The sequence below is a fragment of the Saccopteryx leptura genome, chromosome 7, assembly GCF_036850995.1.
Source record: "Saccopteryx leptura isolate mSacLep1 chromosome 7, mSacLep1_pri_phased_curated, whole genome shotgun sequence".
Lineage (NCBI taxonomy): Eukaryota > Metazoa > Chordata > Mammalia > Chiroptera > Emballonuridae > Saccopteryx > Saccopteryx leptura.
In genome coordinates this window covers 118,946,596-118,969,379 of record NC_089509.1, presented here as the reverse complement: position 1 = coordinate 118,969,379, position 22,784 = coordinate 118,946,596, and the positions used below count along the sequence as shown (strand labels likewise).

General features: G+C 51.2%; 1 protein-coding gene and 1 long non-coding RNA gene across 8 annotated transcripts in view; one reads left to right on the top strand and one right to left on the bottom strand.

Moving 5' to 3' along the window:
- Positions 1-4,705: 4,705 nt before the first annotated feature.
- LOC136378363 (uncharacterized) lies at positions 4,706-6,827 on the bottom strand. The gene is made up of 2 exons (XR_010746607.1): positions 6,584-6,827; positions 4,706-5,740 (listed from the first exon to the last, which is right to left on the bottom strand). It is a non-coding gene; the product is annotated as an uncharacterized lncRNA (long non-coding RNA).
- Positions 6,828-7,286: 459 nt separating this feature from the next.
- ILKAP (ILK associated serine/threonine phosphatase) overlaps positions 7,287-22,784 on the top strand; it is a 29,689-nt gene continuing 14,191 nt past the window's right edge. Inside the window, exons 1-5 of one of the 7 annotated variants that reach the window (XM_066345511.1) lie at positions 7,287-7,463; positions 16,389-16,454; positions 16,910-16,966; positions 20,467-20,586; positions 21,873-21,999. In XM_066345511.1, the coding sequence (XP_066201608.1) occupies positions 7,409-7,463; positions 16,389-16,454; positions 16,910-16,966; positions 20,467-20,586; positions 21,873-21,999 (425 nt within the window). In that variant the 5' untranslated portion in view covers positions 7,287-7,408. Of the gene's footprint in view, positions 7,464-16,388; positions 16,478-16,551; positions 16,599-16,909; positions 16,967-20,466; positions 20,587-21,872; positions 22,000-22,784 lie in introns of those variants that run through there. The other 6 variants (XM_066345512.1, XM_066345515.1, XM_066345513.1 and 3 more) reach the window with 6 other exon arrangements.

Genomic DNA, 22,784 nt, shown 5'->3' with positions numbered 1-22,784 from the left:
ACTTTCGTCGCGGGCTGTTGGGGAATTAAATAAAATTAACAGTTTCAAAACACCTAACTAATGCCTGGCCCTGAGCAGGCACACAGTGTTCTCAGTCCTCTGCCCAGACCGTGAAAGAACATCCAGCCCCCAGAAAAGTCATAGGAGTTTATTTGAGCCAAGTTTTGAGGGCATACCCAGAAGTGAAGTCCCAATGAATTAAGCTAATACTTTGGAGAATGGCAGTTTTGCAGCTTATTTTAAGACATTTATTTTAGAGGAAAGAGAGAGAGAGAGAAAACAAGGACCTCACCCCCAGGGTGACCTTTGAAAGAGAGAGAGAGAGAGAGAGAGAGAAGAGGGGGAGTGGGAAGCATCAACTCATAGTAGTTGCTTCTCCTATGTGCCTTGACCAGGCAAGCTCAAGGTTTCGAACTGGCGACCTCAGCGTTCCAGGTTGACCCTTTACCCACCGCGCCACCACAGGTCAGGCTGCAGCTTATTCTCTACATTAGAATCAGAGGAGGAGACAGAAGAGGGGGTGAGTTATGCGAAGTCCATGGGTGGTGGATTAAGGAGGGGGGGGAGCAAAATGGGGGAAATCTCTGGGATTGGCAAAATGGAGAAACACGTGTTTCTTTTACATTGGGGACTACAGGATAGTTAATAATTAACAGCACACAGAGAAGCATGTGCGGAATGAGATAACCATGTGGTCTTCTGCTCTGGGTGCCTTTGAGGGGTAAAAAAAAAGGAAAAGAATCTAACAGGTTATCCTAGACACAGAAGAACAATGGACAGGGCTCACTGAAGGTGAAGACAGACCTATGTTGAGGAAGCTACAGGCCTGGAACGTGACTACCCACTGTGACCTACCCACTTAGGAATTTGTGACCAGACCACCCCGTGTGGTCACTGAGCTTGTCGGGTTTGTTACATAGCCCCTTCCTTACAGGACATGCTTCACAATAAACACAACACAGTCAATGAATTTTGCACAGTGTGAGAGACTTCCGACATTTGTTTCAACTTCCCTGGCTGTAAAATCTCTCTCCCCACAGCCGTGGACAACGGAACGGCCTCTGTTGTTATTGTCATTCTCCAGCGAGCTCATGGTGCACCAGGTGAGCCTGTGTAACAGGTGGTTCGGTTATTACTGCTCCATACTAGGTACCCTGAAACTGAGCGGTTTACAACAACCACTTCTCTTGGGTCAGGAGTTCATAAAGTGCTTAGCTGGACCGTCCTTGGTCAGGTTTCCTCATGGGGTCAGACGTTGGCTGGGGCTGGGGCCATCTCAGGATGTCCAAGGTGACTCGCTCGACGAGGCTGGCAGTCAGCGCTGGCTGTTGCCTCGGAGCTCAGCTGGGGTTGCTGCCTACATCTGGCTCCCCCAGCACGGCGGCCTCAGAGCAGTTGGACTTACCTGGTGATTGACTTCCCCCAGAGCAAATGTCTCCAGAGAAACAGGCTGGAGCTGCGTGGCCTTTGGTGCCTGGCCTTGGAAATCATAAACAGAACACCTTGCAGTCTCCGGTACAAGGACACATTTCAGAAGAGCTCGTAGGATAAAAGCTATGGTTGCAGGAAACTCTGGAAGTGACCGTCGGCCATTTAGGCAGCCCATGACCTGGGACATCAGGTGCTTTCCTTGTCTCGTGAGTTTTAAGGTCTCAAGTCAGAAGTCTATGCTCTTTTTATTAAAACTGATTTTAGAGAGGGAAAGAAGCAACAATGTGTTGCTCCACTTAATTGTGCACTCATTGGTTGCTTCTTTTTTTTTTTTTTTTTTTTCTTTTTTTACAGAGGCAGAGATAGACAGGGATAGACAGACAGGAATGGAGAGAGATGAGAAGTATCAATCATTAGTTTTTCATTGCGCGTTGCGATTTCTTAGTTGTTAATTGATTGCTTTCTCATATGTGCCTTGACCACGGGCCTTCAGCAGACCGAGTAACCCCTCGCTGGAGCCAGCAACCTTGGGTCCAAGCTGGTGAGCTTTTTTCTCAAGCCAGATGAGCCCGCGCTCAAGCTGGCGACCTCGGGGTCTCGAACCTGGGTCCTTCCGCATCCCAGTCCGACGCTCTATCCACTGCGCCACCACCTGGTCAGGCTCATTGGTTGCTTCTTGTACGCCCGGACTGGGGATCAAACCCGCAACCTTGGCCTATTGGGACTACGCTCTAACCCAGCTCCCTGGCCAGGGACTCTGATCTTTTTCTAAGAGCAGAAGAATGAACTTTCATTTGAGTCGTCCTGAGCAAGCACACAAGAGGACCACGCTTGGCTCTAACCTTCCTGACATTCCTGAGGTAGGAAGGCTGTGTCATGTGCTTTGAGCATCAAAAGTGGACACATTTATCCATTCATGTCTTCATTCATTCATCCAACCAATATATGTGAGATCTATTACGTGCCCGGTGCTGGGGGCACAGTGAGGTGTAAAAGCAAAGGTCGTCTCTGGCCCCTGCAGCTCCCATTCTGATGGGCCATTCAGTCATCACGGAAACGATGACAGGGATAACTGTAACACTGCACCCCTGAGGAAGCTCCAGGGGAGGTGGAACGAGGGTCTGGCTGAGGGCTCTCCACAAAGGCTTTCCCGAGGCTAGAGGGTGTGTTTGCCATCTACTGCTGTGTGAAAAAATTACCATCAACTTAGTGGCTTAAAGCCCTATCCATCTATTATCACACAGTTTCCAGAGGTCCGGAGTCCAGGCAAAACTGAGTCTTCTGCAAGGCTACAGCCAAGGTGTGGGTCGGGGCTGGGGGCTCATCTGAGGCTCGACGAGGAAGGACCTGCTTCCAGACGCTTCCAGGGCTGTGGCGGCATTCGCTTCTCTGTGGGCTCTTGGGTCAGAGGCCTCGATTTCTTGCTGCCGCTTTGGAAGGCATCCTCGGCTCCAGGCTGCGGTCGTCCCTGTATTGCAGCTCACATGGTAATCTGCTTCTTCAAAGCCAGCAAGGGCGAGTCTTCTAGCAGGATGGGTGTCACAAACCCTTCGGAGTCATGTCTGCATAATCATACACCGTACATCCTGACACTTTGCTGGACTCTCCAGAGCAAGTCACTGGTCCTGGCCACTTGCAAAGGAAGGAGGCCTTACAAGAGTTGACTACTAGGAGATGGGGGTCACGGGGGCCACCTTAGGGGGGTGATCTTCTTCCATAGAGGGGTTCTAGGGTAGGAACACAGGGAGGTGTCTAATGTGAGAAGGAGAGCAGATTGAAGGGAATAGAGTGGGGAATAGAGAAAATGAGTTTGAGGTACTTTTGAGACTTCCAAGAGATACCACCTGGTACTTATTTGAACACAGGGTCCGGAGCTGGTAGGACATTCCAATGAACAAATCATGTTCCGACGAATGGTAATTCAAGCTGAGCGGGGATGAGACGGCCAAGGGAGGAAGTACGGAGCCAAGAAAGGACCTGCGATCTCGTCGTAGAGAATTTAATCAATTCATAGCCAGGCAGGAGAAGTTAAGTTTGCAAAGGAGACAGAGTTGGACTCGGCAGAAAAACAGGAGTAAAACCACAAACCAAAGGGAAAGAGAGGCCAACGATGTCAGCACTGCGGGACTCTCGCAAGAGGATGACTAAAAAGGTCGATTCCACTTAGCTTCCCAGCAGGAAGTCACTGCTGAGGTTAGCAAGCGCTGTTTTGGAGAAGTGATGAGGTCAACCAGGTTGGGGCGGACTGAGGAGTGGACTCGAGGTGAGGAAGTGAAGACTGTGTATATTGTTACTTTAGAGTATTTCCGTTGTAGAGGAGGAGGCACTTTATCCGTTGAGGAGAGAGCAGTGAACGTTTCAAACAGCAGCGAGTGAACAGTCAAGTAGATGAGAGGCTTGAAGTCCTACTGGACCCATCAAATGTCCTCAAGCCAGAGATCACCAGAAACACATCTGCAGTCAGCCAAGCTGGGTTACTACTCCTTAGGGCGAGAGAGGCCACGACCCTGGGAAACCAGTCAGGGGATGTTGGAAAGGAAGTGTAAGATTTGGGTTTGTGATCACTGATTTGGGGAAACATTGAAGGAAGTGATGCTAGGCTCTGGGTTGGATAATGTCAGAGGGGGTAACTGGGTCCATAAAGCCTATCTATCCAGAAGGCCGGAAGACTAGACAAAAGCTGCACTTGTCGTCGGCCTAGCGTGCGGAGGACCCGGGTTCGATTCCCGGCCAGGGCACACAGGAGAAGCGCCCATTTGCTTCTCCACCCCTCCGCCGCGCCTTCCTCTCTGTCTCTCTCTTCCCCTCCCGCAGCCAAGGCTCCATTGGAGCAAAGATGGCCTGGGCGCTGGGGATGGCTCTGTGGCCTCTGCCCCAGGCGCTAGAGTGGCTATGGTGGCAACATGGCGACGCCCAGGATGGGCAGAGCATCGCCCCCTGGTGGGCAGAGCGTCGCCCCTGGTGGGCGTGCCGGGTGGATCCCGGTCGGGCGCATGCGGGAGTCTGTCTGTCTCTCCCTGTTTCCAGCTTCAGAAAAATGCAAAAAGAAAAAAAAAAAAAAAGAAAAGCTGCACTTGTGCTTGGCAAAGAAGTAGCATTCACGCTTAGTAGCCAAGATAGAGGGATGTTCGGTCACTTTTGTAGCTTGGACTGTTTCTGCACCGTCTGTATTCAGACACGTTTGGAGTGGCCTCATTTTTGTCCATAACCTCATGTAAACACTTGACGAAATTGTATCTAGTCTGTCGACGTAAGAAATGTCCAAACCTGTAGAGAATTTTTACAAGTTTATTTGAGCCAAACAGACAACAGGTGGGATGCAAAATCTCGACGGACTGAGAAAACGCTCTGGAGAAGGGCCCTTTCGCAGCTTCTTCTCCTACCTCAGCATCAAAGGAGAAGACGTAAATCAGAGGCGGTTGCACGAATCCACTGGCGAGAGATCAGGGAGGTGGGAGAAAGCAAAGCCGGGAAAACCTCTGAGATTGGACAAGAGTCAAAGAGACACTTCATTGACATTGGTGGGTGCAGGATAGTTAGTCATTAACATTTGTTGATGACACACCAAAGCTTTATTGTCTAGCATGATCAAGCGGTGGCAACTCCAACAGAAATCTGAGGGACAGCGCGCCGGCCCTTTGTTCTACCTAGTTTTTATAGTTTTGCAAGCGGGAAGTAGAGACGCAAAAATTGCAATTAGGTGCCCTTTACCACTATTGGTTATAGCCATATGCCCTTTAACATGATAGGGCCACGTTCAATTTGCAAGCCATCCGTCATTTTGGAGAAAATTTACAAGTCAACACAATGATAGAAAGATGTCTCTTTACATATTAAGAGACGTTCCTATCTTTTCTAATGTTTATCCGCCATCTCTTTGTCCAGAGTCACACACATGAACTATATGCATTCATATGGGAGAGGGTAGTTTCCGTGGGGACAAATACCTGCAAATGGCTCATTATTATAAGGAAAGGTTTATTTTGGCTTTTCTCTTCCTGCACCTGGCTAGCCATTCATCCCTTTCCCCACAGGGGTGGTGGAATGTCAGGGAATCCATGTTTTCCTTCCCTTTGCATTTACAATACAATGCCAAGGGCCATCCTGGTTTTATGCCAATCACACAGTACAGAGATTATTCACAAAATTTCTCTGCACACCTTAACCCAAATTAATAAAATGTTCTTTAAGCCTCTTAAAATATGAATATCGATTCTGTAGCTTTTGGTACTTGACAACACCTGCGGGTGAGGTGGCGCAGTGGCTCCTCAGAACGAATCTCTTGCGGGAAGACTGGGCCCTGAGAAGTCTGGAAAAGAGAGGATTACCCTGACATGCCAAAGGTATGCTATCATAGATGCAGAAAAACAAGAGAAGGACTCTGTTAAGGTGAAGATGGACCTTTTCAAAAAGGATGCCCACTTAGTGCTAGGGGGAACTCAAGAGTTAAAAATTTTAGCTTGAGTAGCCTGGCCTGTGGTGGTGCAGTGAGTGGACTGAGCGTCCACCTGGAACGCTGAGGTCCCTGTTTGAAGCCCTGCACTTGCTGGGTCAAGGAACTCGTGACAAGCAGTCAATGAACAACTACAGCGAGACAGCGATGAGTTGATACTTCTCCCTCCCCTGTCCCCCCCCCCCTCTCTCTCCTTTCTCTGAAAAATCAATAAACAAAATCTAAAAAAAATTTTAGCCTGAGTACTGGTGGTGTTGGTTATGGTCAGCGGGCTCCTGGTTGGTGCAGCAGAGGTTTTGTGCCAGGAGCTGGGACGCCTGCGCAAATCTGCCTGATATAAGGAGGACCTCAGGCAGCCCACCTTTGTGCCCCTGGGGTCTGCAAGCAAAAAGCCTCTGTGCTCCAAGGACCAAGGACCCAGGACCCGCTGGCTAATGTGACCCGATTAGCTCTATGATCTGATGAACTCTCCCTTGAAGTTCGAAAACCCTTACCTACCCTTTTCTTCCCCTTATAACAAAAAGGCTGGCGAGGGACTGGGGGTTGAGAGCTTGGGAACATAACTCTCAACTCCTCACATCGCCGGCCATCGGAACAAGGCACCCGTAAAAGATTCGATCGTTGTTTCGACTTATTTGGCTGAATTGTTCCTGGGCTGTCCACACGCCAATATTTTCGGTTCCACTAGGACATGACTACCTTCCAAGACCTGCTTTTGGTTCAGTTGTCATTTCAGACCCTCCTGCGTGGTTCCTCTCCGTCTCCGGGTTCGTAAGGCCGCCACGCAGGCAGCCCTCTTCTGTCCACACCTGGAGCGGAGCCCAGGAAGGTCTGGCCGCGTGCGCCTGGCCGTCCACACGTGCCCGTCAGGGGCGGCTTTCCTGGAACACCACGCGGAAGCCGCTCTCCCCAGCTCCCCGCCACCTGCGGAGGAGGCCGGGATGCGTCCTGTTCATCCCTCCTCTGAGCGGGCCCCAGGGCCCAAGGCAAGGGACCGCTCTCTGCAATGAAAACGCCAGAACCCGAGGCCCGCTCCGCCCCCCACCCCCACCCCCCACCCTACCCCTCCCGGCGGGGGTGTGAGGGCGACCAGGAGACGCACTGACAAGCTCCACGTAAGACATCAGGGCTCACACACGCTGCCCTGGAGCTCAGACATTGCTCTCTCGATCGGTCTCCTTGCAACGGACACCGCAGCGAAAGCACAGGAGGAAAGGGGCGGAACTACCCGGGAAACATGGCGGCCGCAGCGTCAACCCCAGCGCCTCAGAGTCCTGTGCGCGTGCGCCCCGCCCCGCCCCCTCGACGCCTAACTTGCCCGCGCGCAGGACTCTGGGGCGGCCGGCCCACGCCGCGCGCTGATTGGTGGCGTTTCGGGCCCGCCTTCGGGTGATTGACGGCGCCCGAGCCGCCGCTGCTGCCGCCGCCGCCGCCCTGCCGCCGCCGCCGCCGCTGCCGCCGCCGGGTGTGGAGGCCGCCGCTCGCGGGCTGCGCGTCTGCCGCCGCCGCCGCCCAGCCAACGCTATGGACCTGTTCGGGGACCTGCCGGAGCCCGAGCGCTCGCCGCGTCCGGCTGCAGGTGAGCGAGGCGCCGCCCGGCTGGCGAGGGAAAGGGGGCGGGCGGCGGCGGCCTGGAGGCCGGCGGGCCTGCGATGGGCGGCGGGGCGCGGGAGGGCGAGCGCGGCCTGGCCCGGGCCCGGCCCGGTTCGGCTCGGCGTTCGTCCCAGCAGCGCCGGAGCGCCTCCGCCATCTTCGCTGCGCAGGAAGAAAGGGCTCGGTTCGGGGCGCGGGGCCCAGCCGCCGCGCGCGGCCTTTGTGCGCGGCCCCCACGCGCGGGCCGCCGAGCCCCGGGCCGGGGGCTCTCGCTCCCTGCGAGGAGTCCGCCGCCTTCGCACGGGGCGCGGCGTCCGGGCGGCCAGGGCCGCCTCGCACGGAGTCGCCGTTGCCGCCGCCGCCCCGCAGCCCTCCGGCCTGCGTCTGAACCGCTGTCCCGCTGGAACCGCGCTGTTCCGCGCGTGCGTGTGCGAGTTCAGGGGTTTGTTCTGCTTTGTTTCACCCCCGAGGTGGAGGGACTTGCTGGCTCCGTCTTTCGTGCTTTGGAGTCATCTTCTGGGCCCCCCAGATTTCTCGGTGGCTAGGTACCCCGGCCCAGGAAGGCTTCCTGTCCCCCGAGTCCGGCGCACCAGCCCAGGTCCGCCTATCGGCCACGGCCCCGACCGCCGTGCGACCTCCTGCACGCGGGGTGTGAACCCCTGCACGCGGGAGGTGAGCCCTTGCACGCGGGGTGCGAGCCCCACGCTGTAGCCGGTGACAACAGTGCCGTTGTGCGTGTTGCGTGTCCCGTGGATTGTGGTCACCCGGGTTTGACTGGTCAAGTCCTATCCACGTTTCTGCGCTGCCCGCAGTTCGGGGCCTTATTCCAAATGGAACTTGGTGGCAGAAGACCTGGAACACTTCGATGACAAGTTCAGATTCCCAGGCCCTCCCCGCCTGTCCCCCACTGAGTTCGCAAGTCTGGGGCTGGGTCCCGAGTCTGTTACTATGTCCCTCGGGTATCCCCCCCCCACCTGCTCAGCAGGGATCCAGGGACAGCGGGCGCAGAGCTGCCCCTTCGGGGCCCCCGAGGGTGGATGAGACACCCAGCCTTTGCTTTCAAAGAGCTTAGTTCTGAATGCAAGTGACTGTAACTAAAACTGGCAAAAAGTTGAGGACCGTGGGAACTGCCGAGTGGCAGGGGTGTGGTGCACGTGCCCGAGGGAGTGGGAAGGGGGCGGGGCTGGGGTCGGCCTCTGGAGAGGGGCGGACCTGAGATGGGCAGAGACTCCCGGCAGGCAGCGGTGTGCTCCGAGCGCTAACGGCTCCTTCTCCAGCGCGCCGGAGCAGACCAGCGTGGAGGGGCCACCTGGGGCCCTGAGGGGGCTGCTCCTGCTCTCCTGAGGACCTTGGCTGCCGGTCTGTCACGCAGGAAGCCTCGCAATCTCTCTGTCCCATTATTCCCAGTAAGGGCACCCCACCCTGACCGGTCACGCTGACCGAACCATCCCATCGAAGCTCTCAGCTCGGCGGTGCGTTTTTGTAGGTTTTTCTCCTTTTTCGTAAAACTGTGGCTTTGCATATACAATCTTTTTTTACTCCCTTATGGAGTAGAACTTGTATCTGATATGTTTGGGGCAGAGTTTAGATTCACAGATGTGCCTGTAAGTCTGTCGTTTAAAACAAAACAGCTCCCTAACTTTTCACCCGAAATCAGTTTAAGTTGGTTCAGAGGAAGGCTGATATCCAACACCTGACAACTTGAAAAATAAATAAAATTTTCAATCACAGTTGACACAAAATATTACTTTCAGGTGTACAACATAGTGATCAGACATTTATATAATTTACAAAGTTATCTTCTCCCTCTTAAGTCTAGTAGCCATCTGGCACCATAAATAGTTACATAGTAATTACAGTGTTACTGATTACATTCCCTAAGTGGCACTTGACATCCTGGTGAAAAGTCTGAGGAGGCTTTGTGCCTCCGTGTTGGCAGCCTGTGGCCGGGCGCTGCGTGGTGTTCAAACCTTGTTCCCCGGAGTGGGTTAGTGACTAAGGTTGGCGTCGTAGGCGGACGGGCAGATGAGGCTGAACTGCACCGTTGTGACCCTCAAACATGGTGTGCTGGTGCCACAAATTCCTGAGCTGATGCAGGAAACGAGCTGGTGGGGACATGCGGTCCAGCCTGTTTCACATGCCAGCTCTGTTCTTACTAACTGCCTTTTGTGGCTGTTCTGCCTTGTCAGGTGGGAGCGCGCCACCTTCACAGGGCTTAGCGCAGGGCGCACCCACGCCCAGGAGAGGTTCATGTGAGCAGTGTACTGTAACAACAGCTGGTTCAAGGGGGAAAACGCCCTCTTAACTGGACTTTGTGGAAACACAAGTGTTCGACAGAAGTTCCACACTGCTCAGATCTGTCAGATGCATTTTGTTTAGTTCTTTGATTTTGTTTTAAGCATTACTAGTAACATTCCAACCTCTAGTCCTTTTAATTTTGTGTGGTTTGAAGGAAAATGTAGAAAGAACACATTACAGGCCTACCTTGGAGACACGGCAGTTTGAGGTCCAGAACACCAAAATAAAGCAAGTGTCACAGTAAGGTGACTCAGTAACCGTGTTGCAGGTGGAAGCTCTGGCCTTCCGTCGGTGAAGAAGGGAAGCCCTGTGAAGCACAGGGAAGCAAGAAGTGCTTGGAAATGTTTTCGGACTTTGTGCTAAATTATCATTTCTCATCCCAGCACTTACCGATGTGAGTGCTGAGTCAGGTCTACACATACACAGGAGACCCTGGAACAGCGCGAGGTTTGAGGTGCCTGCGGTGCCTCCATATATTGTTACAGCCTGCCCTCCACTCTGCCAAGTCCCAGCTGCAGACCTGACTGTTGAATTGCTTGGGTTAATTGAGAAATATTCGTGTGTAAGTGGACCTACCTGCACAGTTCAAATCCATGTTATGTGTGTGTAGTTGACCTAAAAGAAGAAGTATATTTGTTCATGTCAGACAGAAATGGAACTTCTCAGCTATTTTATAGTTCTAGAAGTGCTGAATTGATGTCTGGTAATCCAAACAAGTTGAAGATGTCCTGGTTTAAAGTTGTTTTGGCAGAAACTTGGTCTCAGTTTCATAGGGTAGCTCTTTTACTTACTTACTAGGTTGCTATTTTATTTTTTAAAGGTTTTTATTTATTGATTTTAGAGAGAGGAACGAGAGAGAGGGAGAGGAACGCGGGAGGAAGAGTAGAAAGCATCAACGTGTTGGTTCACATCTGTGCTTTTACTGGGCAAGCCCAGGGTTTGGAACCGGGATCTCAGCACTCCAGCCATCACGGGTTGGGCTATACCAGGCACACTTTAAAACTGATGGTCAGCTGTCATGGACTAAATATTTGCTTGACAGACCATTTTCAAAATATTTCTTTTAAAATTAGAGGTCTAAATATAAAATAAATATTAAGATACTAGAAATAAGTTAGATTAATTATAAAAATTCAGGGTTAAGCAAGAAGAAAACTTGAGTCATAAAAAATTTAGGTGGATTTAACTTTGTAAAAATAAAAAGTTTCTTCAGGACAAAAGACCATGAAAACAAAAGACAAATTGAAAGAAAATAATTGCAGTACCTATTACTAAAGGTTACTATCTCTAATAAGTGAAAGGCTCATATAGACCAATAAGAAAAAGACAGATGACCCCTAAGAAAGATGTCAAAGGCTATATCCTGACAGGTGACGGAAGTGCCAATGACCCCTGTACAGGTACCAGTGTGCAGCTTCCCGAGTCACTGAGGAAAGAAGGACATCACCCTAGGCCTATATTTCACCCATCAGATTGAAGAATGGGAACCATGGGGGTGAGGATGTCAAGAAAGGGACGTTCTCACGAAGTGTTGAGAATGGAAGTTACCACAGGTATTTTTGGAACTGCTTTTGACACCTGTCAAAAATTTAAGCTCCTGGTACCCTTACAGCAGTCTAGCAGGGTGAGGGTCTGTGTCTGAAGGTTGTTCAGTGTGGCCTTGTTAGTCATGTCAAAAACCAGATCCAGCCTGTGTGCCCGTCAGTAAGGTGGCCGGACAGGTGACGGCTCTGCTTCCGTGCAGAACAGGGTGCAGCTCTCGGGAAGACTCGGGGGGCCTGGTGTGCTGGCCTGGGCCGTGCCTGGTGGTGTCCGTGAGCAGTGGTGCGTAGAGCATGGTGAACAGTGCGCTTCTGCCTTTTAAAAATTAAAGTGCTCACGTGCAGGTGTCTCTGTGGGTGTTACATGCCATCGAGTTGGCTCCGACTCCTGGTGACCCTGTGAGTGGTGTTCCCGTTGTCCTCTGCTGAACATGCACAAGTCTGCGAGCACAGAGGGAAGGGGAGCGTCTGCACTCAGCCGGCACTGTGGTTGGGGGTGTGGTGGGGGAAGGCCTTTTTCTAACACTTCTGGTGTTTGGAAATGTGAACTGCAGTTGTAGTGGGAGAGAAAATTTGGGTATAAAAAGCAAGTTAGGCAAACTATTTAATTTTGAGTTTATTTTTTAAATTTATTTTTTCATTGATTTGAGAGGGGGAGGGGGGAAGAGAGAGAGAGAGACATCAACTCGTTGCACTTAGTTGTTCCAGTTAGTTGTGCACTTACTGCTCATATATGCCGTGACTGGGGCTTGAACCTGCGACCTCAGCTCTCTGAGACAACATTCTTTCCACTGATACACCCAGCCAGGACCTTTAATCTTTCTTTGTATGTGACAACCTTTAGCTAACCTGAATAGCATCAACCAAAGAGTATTTTCCTCAGCATACTATATAACTTTTAGCAGACTTAGCTTCAGAATGTAGATAATTTAGGGGAAAAAACCCTAGGTGAGATGAGCTGTAATGAAAAATTGTCTTCAGCCTGGTTTCGTTCTTTGTTAGTGTTCTTATATATAAAATTGGGAGGATCTCTTCCAAAGTTTTGTGTCAAGGTTACACTTTGCAATGATTGTAGCCCCAATACTTTGGATTACTTTGATCCAAAATAGAATGGAAGTTCTGGCTAATCAGAAGTTCTCTTGGTAGCATCGATGACCTATATTTTTTGTTTCTTTTTTTAAGGGAGAGAGAGAATAACATTGATTTGTTGTTGCACGTATCCGTGCCATCATGGGTTGATTCTTGTGTGTGCCCTGACTGCGGATCAAATCCACGGCCTCCGCTTGTCGGGGCAGAGCTCTAACCAGCTCAGCTACCGGCCAGGGCCCTGTGGGGTTTTTTGTTTTTTCAAATCTCTGGGGTTTTTTTGTTTTTAAAAATTCAGATGTGGGCCTGACCTTTGGTGGTGCAGTGGATAAAGCGTCGACCTGGAAATGCTGAGGTCGTCGGTTAGAAACCCTGGGCTTGCCTGGTTAAGGCACACATGGGAGTTGATGCTTCCAGCTCCTCCCCCCTGTCTCTCTCTCCTCTCTAAAAATGAATAAATTAAAAAAAAATTTAAAAATTCAGATGTGTTGGCTTGAGCACAGGCTCCTCTGGTTTGAGCAAGGCTCCCCAGCTTGAGCCCAAGGTCGCTGGCTCGAGCAAGGGGTCACTCGCTCAGCTGTAGCGCCCCCCCCCCCCCGTCAAGATACATATGAGAAAGCAATCAGTGAACAACTAAGGTGCCACAGTGAAGAATTGATGCTTCTCATCTCTCTCCCTTCCTGTCTCTCTGCCCCTCTCTGTCCCTCTCTGTCTCTGTCACACACATACAGAATCCAGATGCAAGCTACTACTAAGTTTATTTTTTTAGTGAGAGAGACAGACGGGAAGGGAGACAGGTGAGAAGCATCAGCTTGGAGTTGCAGCACCTTGGTTGCTCATTGATTGCTTTCTCATTCGTGTCTTGACCAGGGGGCTCCAGCCAAGCCAGGGACCTTGTGCTTTAAGCCAGCAACCATGGGATCATGTCTGTGATTCCACTCTCAAGCTGGGGACCTCAGGGTTTCAAACCTGGGTCCTCAGCATCCTAGGTCCATGCTCTATCCACAGTGCCACTGCCTGGTCAGGCAGTTTGATCCTTATTTTGATGCAGAAGGTACTGCAAAGATCTTACAAAGTCGGAATTATTTCTGTGGGGTTGTCAGGGTAAATGAGGTGACCCTGTGCAGTGCCTGGGGCGGTGCCTGTGTGTGGAGCCGTCGGTACCCTACCAGGAGCGTGGGCTAGGAAGCCACGGTGCCTGGTTCACGTCCCCACCGCTCACGGGCTCTCAGACAGCCACTCGTCTCAGAGCACCTCAGTCTCCTCATCAGCAAGTAACAATAGTAAGGAGGAAACGTATTAAATTATGGAAAGCATCAGAATAGTGCCTGGCAGGCAGTAAATGTTCATTATAATTTTTTTATGTCATTCTCAGTGTGACCAACAAAAACGTGAGATAATCTCTTGTGTTTAATCAAAATACCACTCAGTGTCCTGGCATGAGAAAGACGGAGTGGGGGGCGGGCTCATTCCAGTTGGCAGGGGGAGGCAGGCCTTCTCTGGGGTGGTGCTCCGTTTGGGCACTGTCTTACCTCAGCAGCTTCCAGCCTTCATCTCATGCACACACAAATTACTAAAATTCTGCGGCACACCAAAAATATTTTTTACCGACCTGACATAGAAAACAGGTATAATGTTGATTCATTCACGCTGGATGGCTACTGTATTGGCTGTCATCGTTTGTTTTATTTGCCAGTCTAAGTGAAGAGAGGTCGGTGCCCCTGACTAAATAGGCAGGTACTGCGTGTTTTAAAAATTCCTGCAGGACATTGTTGAAACTCTGTTGCTTAGACTGTTGTAGCCAAAGGAGGAGGCCGGGCTTGTGCGGAAGCTGGGGGCTCTCGTGTGGAATGCTTGAAGACTGGAAATGTATCGCCTGGGTCAGAGAGGACCTCCCCATGGGACACTGGCAGTGAGAAGACCTGACTTCGATGGGTCGATGGGTCGTTTAATTCAGAACTTCAGCCTGACTGACGCAGGTGGAGGGGGTGGCCTCCTCCTGAACTCTCCCGGCATGCTGGTCTGGCCCCACTAGGACGCGGTGTGTGTGCTCCGGCATGCTGGTCTGGCCCCCCTGGGACACGGGGTGTGCGCTCCGAGTTACCTTGTTCCCGGCATGCTGGTCTGGCCCCCCTGGGACACGGGGTGTGCGCTCCGAGTTACCTTGTTCCCGGCATGCTGGTCTGGCCCCCCTGGGACGCGGGGTGTGTGCTCCGAGTTACCTCGTTCACGGTCAGGTCTGTTAGGAGAACAGGTGTGCTGATGCTTGGACCCAGTGCCGCCCTTGGTCGTGGCCTGCCGGAATATTTGGGATTCTTATAGGAGGATTAATACAGTAAGTAAATGGTTATCCTGGGAATGCCTTTTAGTGTCCTGTAGTGCTGTTTTTGAATATTTCCCAGAGTCTCTATTTGCTTGTGAGAAAAATGAAAGTATTTGCAGCTACTTAATTTGTCAAGGGTGGTCGTGAGGGGTGAGAATACACTCTAAGTAGGAGACCTTTCCCCTTTGCCTTAGGCTGTAAAGCAGAAGGGTTAAGTTTTTGGTAAGTCAGGGATTTATCAGGTATTAAACGTACTTCCGACCTAAAGACTCCTGAAGAAGTTCCTTCCTTTCAGTTTATACATTTCAGTTGAAGTTTTTGTTTTTAAAAGAGTAGAATTTGTACCCAGTTTACTTCTACATAGAGGCAAAAAGGCAGGATGGGTGAATTGGTTTTTCCGCTCGTGCTGGTCTGTGCGTGCCCTCTGAGGAGCAGGGGGCAAACCTGTGTTCAGACAGTGCTCGGACCACCGCCCTGGGTGCCGGGTCACCTAGTTAATAGCAGTGGCTTAAAATAGAATTTGGGGAAAGCTGGAGAATAAGGAATTGTCGTTAAATGTTGTGTGGAAGAGATAATTAAGTATAAAACATTTAAGGCCGCAAGTCCTCTTGTGTAAATGTTCAGCTTTTTTAGAGAAAAGGTTTGTCTGGCTCTCTCCCGAGTTATCTGGAAGCACCAGAAAAGGAGGACATTTTCTGCACAGAGGTGGCCTGGCTGGGCGCCGTGCTGGGGGTGCCAGGTTGGGACGTGGGCTCCCCTGGCCTCAGCTCTGGGCGCACTTGTGTGAGGTTCTGCTTGGCGGCTAGCTCAGAGTGTTACTGAAACGGGTCTGTGAGGCCTCGGGGTCTCTGCAGGCCCTTCATGTACCACGGAAGCTCTTTCTTCAGGTGCCGAGTTCTTCTCTTGGTCTAGCGTCGGTTTTTCTTTCCAGGATTCACTTTTTTTTTTTTTTTTTCCATTTTTCTGAAGCTGGAAACAGGGAGAGACAGTCAGACAGACTCCCGCATGCGCCCGACCGGGATCCACCCGGCACGCCCACCAGGGGGCGACGCTCTGCCCACCAGGGGGCGATGCTCTGCCCATCCTGGGTGTCGCCATGTTGCGACCAGAGCCACTCTAGCGCCTGGGGCAGAGGCCACAGAGCCATCCCCAGCACCCGGGCCATCTTTGCTCCAGTGGAGCCTCGGCTGCGGGAGGGGAAGAGAGAGACAGAGAGGAAAGCGCGGCGGAGGGGTGGAGAAGCAAATAGGCGCTTCTCCTATGTGCCCTGGCCGGGAATCGAACCCCGGTCCTCCGCACGCTAGGCCGACGCTCTACCGCTGAGCCAACCGGCCAGGGCCAGGATTCACTTTTTAAAGAACGATGTTAAAGTGTGCGTGGCTTTCGATAATGAAATCATCAAGAAAAATTGACTTGTTTTTCTTGAAATACCCAACGGCCCTTAAAACGCCTGTTGGGTCATCTCACTGCTTTCGTGTTGACCCTTACTGTTGGAAACAAGTGTCCATATTAAATAGCTGTGAAGAGAATACTTTTGAAATAAATTTTGTCCCACGGGAGGAGAAAATTGGAATTTAACAGCAAATGTATCTGGAAGTCTCCCCCGGCAAAGGCCCCCGGCGGTGGCCAGGGGCGCGGTCTAAGCGGGTGTTCCGTGTCCTAGGGAAAGAAGCACAGAAGGGACCTCTGCTCTTTGACGACCTCCCTCCGGCCAGCAGTACTGACTCAGGTACAGTCTTCCAGCTCTCCCAGGTGTGTGTCAACGTGTCATCCTGGGATTGTAGTGGTCTCAATCTCTCTCCCTTTCCCCCGTTTTCAACACACAGATGTTTTAGGTGTTGGACTCTCTTAAGTTTTGAATCCATGGCATCAGGTAAGGCAGAAAATCCGCTAGTCGCTAGCTCTGCGGAGCTGTGTGAGGTGATGAGCAGTTTTCTCTGGTTCATAGGAGTATGTTGTAGCTGAAATGAGATGCAGCTCTCTGTGGTAGGTTTCTGTTTCCTGTCAATGATAGGACTTTAAAATGAACTAGGTTCGAGACATTGTTAACTGCAGGGTGCACTGCCACTGGCCTGACAGGGTCTGAGTCATCTCAGTGGCCTGCATAGGTGTCCTGGTGGGATGGATTCTGACACGATGCCTCGCCGGTCTCGTGGGCTCACCGGGTGTCCTGCTGTGTTTCAGGACCAGGGGGACCTTTGCTCTTTGATGACCTCCCACCAGCCAGCAGTGGCGAGTCAGGTAAGTGGTGGGGAAAAATCCAACATGCCGGTGGAAAAACCTGTTTATGTAAACTTTATATATAGCTCTTAGCAGGGTTTAGGATGACATTATATTATTGTGCAGCATAAGGTTTATTAAAATTAAATAGGCACCATCGGGGGAAACAAAAGATTAGCTACTTAGATACTGTGTCACTTTTGGTGATTTCCCCCTTGGGATTCAGCCTCTGGCTAATAGGAATTAAGAGTGAAGCCGTTCACTTTGGACTCTGTTGTTGTTGTTGTTGTTGTTATTATTACTATTTTAGTCTCAGTGTCGGGCATTCTGGTTTGCCTTGTTATGTTCCTGACCCAAATGTATCCAGCAGAAGTGTCTGAGTACATAAAACACAGCTGAACTGTTTTCAGTGCCCTCAGACCCATAAATCCTGATAGGTAGGTGTTTTGTTTTGTGCTACTTGTATTAAAAGGAATTTTGATTTCACAAAGTAAAGTCTGGACGACACTGGTTTCGTGATTGGTACAGACCACGTGCAGGAGTTGTCTTGAAGTTTAAGACCTAAGTTAATTACTTTCCAGTTAATTCATACGTTTTCAAGGTTCTGTTCATTTTATTTTTGTCAAGCCCATTCCCATTGACTTGACCTGTTCTTGCGAATGTTTAACTTCTTTTTCGTCCTACTCGAGTGGCAGGTAAGGTTGGAGCGGGCTCCCCTAAGTTGTGCTAAGGAGAAACCTGTTGCCTCGGGCCCACTGTGAACCCCCCATGCAGAGTTGGTGGGGAGGGAGGCTCGGCTGTGGGGGAGGAGCTGGGGGTGCAAGCTGTCTTTTTTCACATGCAGTTCTCTTCTGGTGTGAGGACCTGTAGTCAATGGAACACTTGACTGTTGAGTCTCCTTTGTGTATTATGAATCCATTACCATTAAAATTGTGGGGTTAGTCCAGAAAATGTGGATGAAATTCATGTATTTCCTGTATTTAAGGAAAATACTGCAATCATCTTATATACCTATATCAAAGAATTACAGTGTGCTCATACAATTCAGCCTGACACCTTCCCAGTAGACAGTATTTTTGGTTATAATGAAAGTTAATGTGTGCAAACAGGGCTCTGAACAGATTTAATGAAACTAAGAGAGAGTCAACGGAGCTATGTCTTAGTTGTTCAAAGGGCAAAAGACAATAAACTGGTAACAACCCAGAAGATTTCAGCATCACTATTAACAAGTTTGAATGTTTTAGGATATAGAGTCCATTCTTTTTTTTCTTTTTTTACAGAGACAGAGAGAGGGATAGACAGGGACAGACAGACAGGAACAGAGAGAGATGAGAAGCATCAATCATTAGTTTTTCATTGCGCGTTGCGACACCTTAGTTGTTCATTGATTGCTTTCTCATATGTGCCTTGACTGCGGGCCTTCAGCAGACTGAGTAACCCCTTGCTTGAGCCAGCGACCTTGGGTCCAAGCTGGTGAGTTTTTGCACAAACTAGATGAGCCCACGCTCAAGCTGGCGACCTTGGGGTCTAGAACCTGGGTCCTCAGCATCCCAGTCCGACGCTCTATCCACTGTGCCACCGCCTGGTCAGGCTAGGGTCCATTCTTGCATCCAATATTTTGGATATCTTCTCAAGCTGGCAAGAACTATTTACAAAAATTGACTACATTCTAAGATATAAAGTAGATCCCAACAAAGATAGACTACATTCTCTGACTACAGTGTGATTTGAAGTCAATAATAAAGCTTTAAAAATTTCTCTGTTTTGTAACTGAAAAGCAAAGAATATTCTTTACATATACATTGGGGAAGTGGAACACAACAGTGAGTGACAGGGGGCTCGGGCAGAGACCATTGAGAGTCTGTTGGAAGCAGCAGGAAGGTTTCTCAGTTCATCTGCCTGGTCACGTGGGGTGGGATGTGTGCTACATTATTGTTTTCTAACCGCCTGTCTGTGCACCGGTCCGCCAGAAATTCCGTGTGGGCTATGAGTGAACCACCGTGATGTTGTATGAAGATTATAGACCTAACGATCTTAGTCAGATTCACTTATGCTCAGGGTAATTTCTGCCTTAGTAGTCCCCCAAATAATTCTCCTACTTTCACTGGTCCCCAACTGTGAAAGGGTTAGAAGCCACTGGCTGTGTTATACTGTTGTGTGAAGTAAGAGTCAATTATTTGCAAAAGGACACTTTATAAAACACAGGGACAGTGTCCTTATTAGGTGTTAGTACTCAGAAATGTCTGGCAGAGTGGTTGCATAAACAGTCACACGCTTTTACTCCTAAATGCAGACTCCTTAGAGCCGTTTGCTCTGACCGCAGCTGCCATTTGTGGGATACGTGGTGGACAAGCACTGTGATAAATGCTTTATATACCCCGTCCCCATCAATTTTTAAAAATATTTTCCATTGACGTAGAGCAGTGGGGGAAGGGGAGAGAAACATCAACTCGCTGTGAACTCGAAAATTGCTTCTTGTATATGCCCTGACCTGGGATCGAAACTGGGACCTCAGCACACCAGGGCAGTGCTGTCTGCCAAGAAGCCCGGCTAGGGCCCCGTTACTTCTCAGACAGCCCTCACCCTCTGAGGTGGTCTTACTCTCCCGGAGTTGCAGAAGCAGACACGGAGCTGGAAGGCTGAGCAACCTGCCGAAGGGCCACCTCTCCTGAGCAGCGGAGCTGGGGCCTGGATCCAGACCAGGGGTCGGGAACCTTTTCGGCTGAGAGAGCCATGAACACCACATATTTTAAAATGTAATTCCGTGAGAGCCATACAACAACCCGTGTACGTTAGGCATTATCCAATAAAAATTTGGTGTTGTCCCGGAGGACAGCTGTGATTGGCTCCAGCCACCCGCAGCCATGAACAGGAGCGGTAGGCAATGAATAGATTGTAATACATGAGAATGTTTTATATTTTTAACGTTATTATTTTTTTACTAAAGATTTGTCTGTGAGCCAGATGCAGCCATCAAAAGAGCCACATCTGGCTCGTGAGGCATAGGTTCCTGACCCCTGAGCTAGACCTTTCCAAGTGCACAAACCCTGGTGTTCTCAGTTCTGGCTTTGAGCACAGACTGGTCCCTCTGCCACCAGCATGGGCTGCAGCAGCCCAACTGTGCCTTCAGGATCCACACAGTTCTCGGAGCTTGACGTTTGCCACATTTTAAGCCTCTTTTGGTACTTACTCTCTGAACTTGTTCAGTATGTGTCAGTGCAGATTTTGGAAACTTCCCTGTTTGTAAACAAGGGCCTCTGGATGTAGAACCCCCTAACCCCCTGTACGTGCCATAGCCCCGGAGTGCGGCTGTCTGGCTTTTCCTGCTGAGAAGCCCCTCCTGCTCCCTCTCACAGTTGGTGTGGCTCCACTGTGGGCACCGGGCGCACTGGCCCGCCCCTCCGAGTCCAACCCATGCTGCCGGAAGCGGTGTTCCGTCTCTGAGGGCCGGGATGGGGCCTGGTTGGCAGGGACTCTGTGCGTCTACAGCTGTTTCTGTCTGCCATTCTCTTTCTTTCCAGGTCCTCTCGACACCTCGGCGTCCCAGATGGGAAAGAATGAAGGGAAAGGAGCCAAGAGAAAACCCTCTGAAGAAGAGGAGAATGGCAGTGAAGAGCTTGTGGAAAAGAAAGTTTGTAAAGGTTTTCAGACAGTTTGAAAACAAATGTATTAGACTTCGTAACTTAAAACAACCCAGAGCAAAAGCAAGCTCGGCTTTCTGACAATAACCACTTCCTATCTGTGTGTGTATTTAAGAAGCGGGCAGGGCTCCCTTTTTGCAAACAGATTTCTGAAGTTCACTCCTGCTTTCTAACTACCTTTACTTTCCATGGCCATCCCTGACTCTGACCCTCGCTCTGGGCAGGCAGGAAACCTCCGTTTGTTCCTGGGCTTAGAAACACGGAGTTTTCACGCAGCCCTCTCCAGTGAGCAGGGAGCCTGCTGACTCCCTACCTAGCTTCTCTTGGAGGCCCTGTTTGTGTTCATAGCCTGATGCCTGGTGCTCTGATTCCATAGTTAGTGACTAGGCAGCTCCCCTAGAGAGAGCCCCAGGCTGTGAGAAGCCGTGGACATTTGCAGTCAGCTTTTGAAGTTGTCAGTGGGGAAGACGTGAAAAGTCTCAGCGAGAAAGAGCCGTGGATTCACTTACTGGCCCGGCCACCTGGTCTTTCCCCACAGAGGGTCTCAGCACTGTGTGCAGGGTGCCCGTGGAGGTGTGTGGACACACCTCACCCTGCTGGCCTCCTGCTGGGCTCGTCCCCGTCCCCATCCCCGTCCCCGAGAGCTCTGCCCACCAGCAGCTGCTTTTTCAGAAAGTGCTCGTTTTGGTATTTGCACAGCCAGAGAGCGAGCTTACGCTAGCCTCGCCACCAGATAGAAATAGGTGTCTCTGTCGAGGTGGGCTCCTTGGTCCTGTCTTCCTCAGGTAGCGTAGAAGCAGCTGACCTTACCAGTTGTTCCAACCCTCACCAGCCTCCAGCACAGGAGTAATATTTTCAGATGTCCAGCAGAACCTTTGGGATAAATTCTACGTGTATTTCTCTAAAGTAGGAATTTTTTGCCCTCTTTAAATTATTGGCAAGATTAGATTTGCCCGGCCCCTCCCCCATCCAGGTCGCACTTCTGTGATGACGGTGATTTCTCCCTGGGGTGCTCTGACCCGGTGCCTTTGTGCAGCTGTCCTGTCCTAACTGCTGTCCTCTGCTGTCCGCTGTCCACTGTGCAGGCTGCAGAGACCAGCCCTGCCCGGCAGTGGCCTGGTGTCGGTCACGGTGGTGCCGTGGGCGGTGGCCCGAGGGGAGAGCTCGGTGTGTGCCCGGCTAGGACACTGCTGAGTGAAACAGCCATTCCCGCTCCTTTGCTCTGGGACTAGGGCTTCCGCAGGACGGGGCACAGTTTTGTATTGGCCTTCTGTTCTTTTCCTCAGCCTCCTCAGTGATTTTTGGTCTGAAAGGCTACGTGGCTGAGCGGAAGGGCGAGCGGGAGGAGATGCAGGACGCCCACGTCATCCTGAATGACATCACCGAGGAGTGCAGGCCCCCGTCGTCCCTTATGTGAGTGTCCACGCTCCGGCGGGCCTGCCTGGCGGGAGCATCTGGACCCGGCGCGGTGCAGTTCTCTCAGACGTCGTCACTTTGTGTTTGTTAGGAGGACGGGCACATACCCCTCGGGCCCCTCGGTTTAGCATCAGTCGTTCTCAGCGCGGGTTGGTTTGTGTCCCCTCCCTCTGACGTTTTTTTGGTTGTCACAGTGGGAGGCTGTGCCACTGGCACCGGGTGGGGGAGCCCCGGATGCTGCCAGACTCCTGACAGCTCCCAAGATGGCCCGCAGCAAAGACTGTGCAGCTCCAAGTGCCAGTCCTGCCCAGGTTGAGAAGTCCCGCTCAGTGCGACAGGACTGCACATTGGGGACCTTCGGGGGGTGTTCTCTGCACCACAGCCTGAGGAGCCGCTGGTGGGGCTTGTTCTTGTTCTGGGACCCAGAAGCTGGAGTGGGCGGCCCTGGGCACAGCAGTGAGTGCCCACTATGGAGAGCTGGTGGCTGGGGCGGGCGGCGGAGAAGCAGCAGAGGCTGCCGGGAGGGAGCTGAGCAGTCCCTGCGTCCCTGTGTCCCTGTGGGGGAGAGGACGCCTTCTGGGCAGCACCTCCCCTCCGGTGGGGGGGGAGCAGCCCCAAGGTGGGACCTGCAGGGGGTCCTTAACCTGCGTGGTGTGTGCACGCATAATGAGTATGTAAATACCACCTAATTTTCGTAATGACATAATCTGTCCTGCATTCATTGACGGACACCCGTGGGTTGCTACCATAGTGTGCTGGAGCCACTGGTGTTGGCAGCTTTT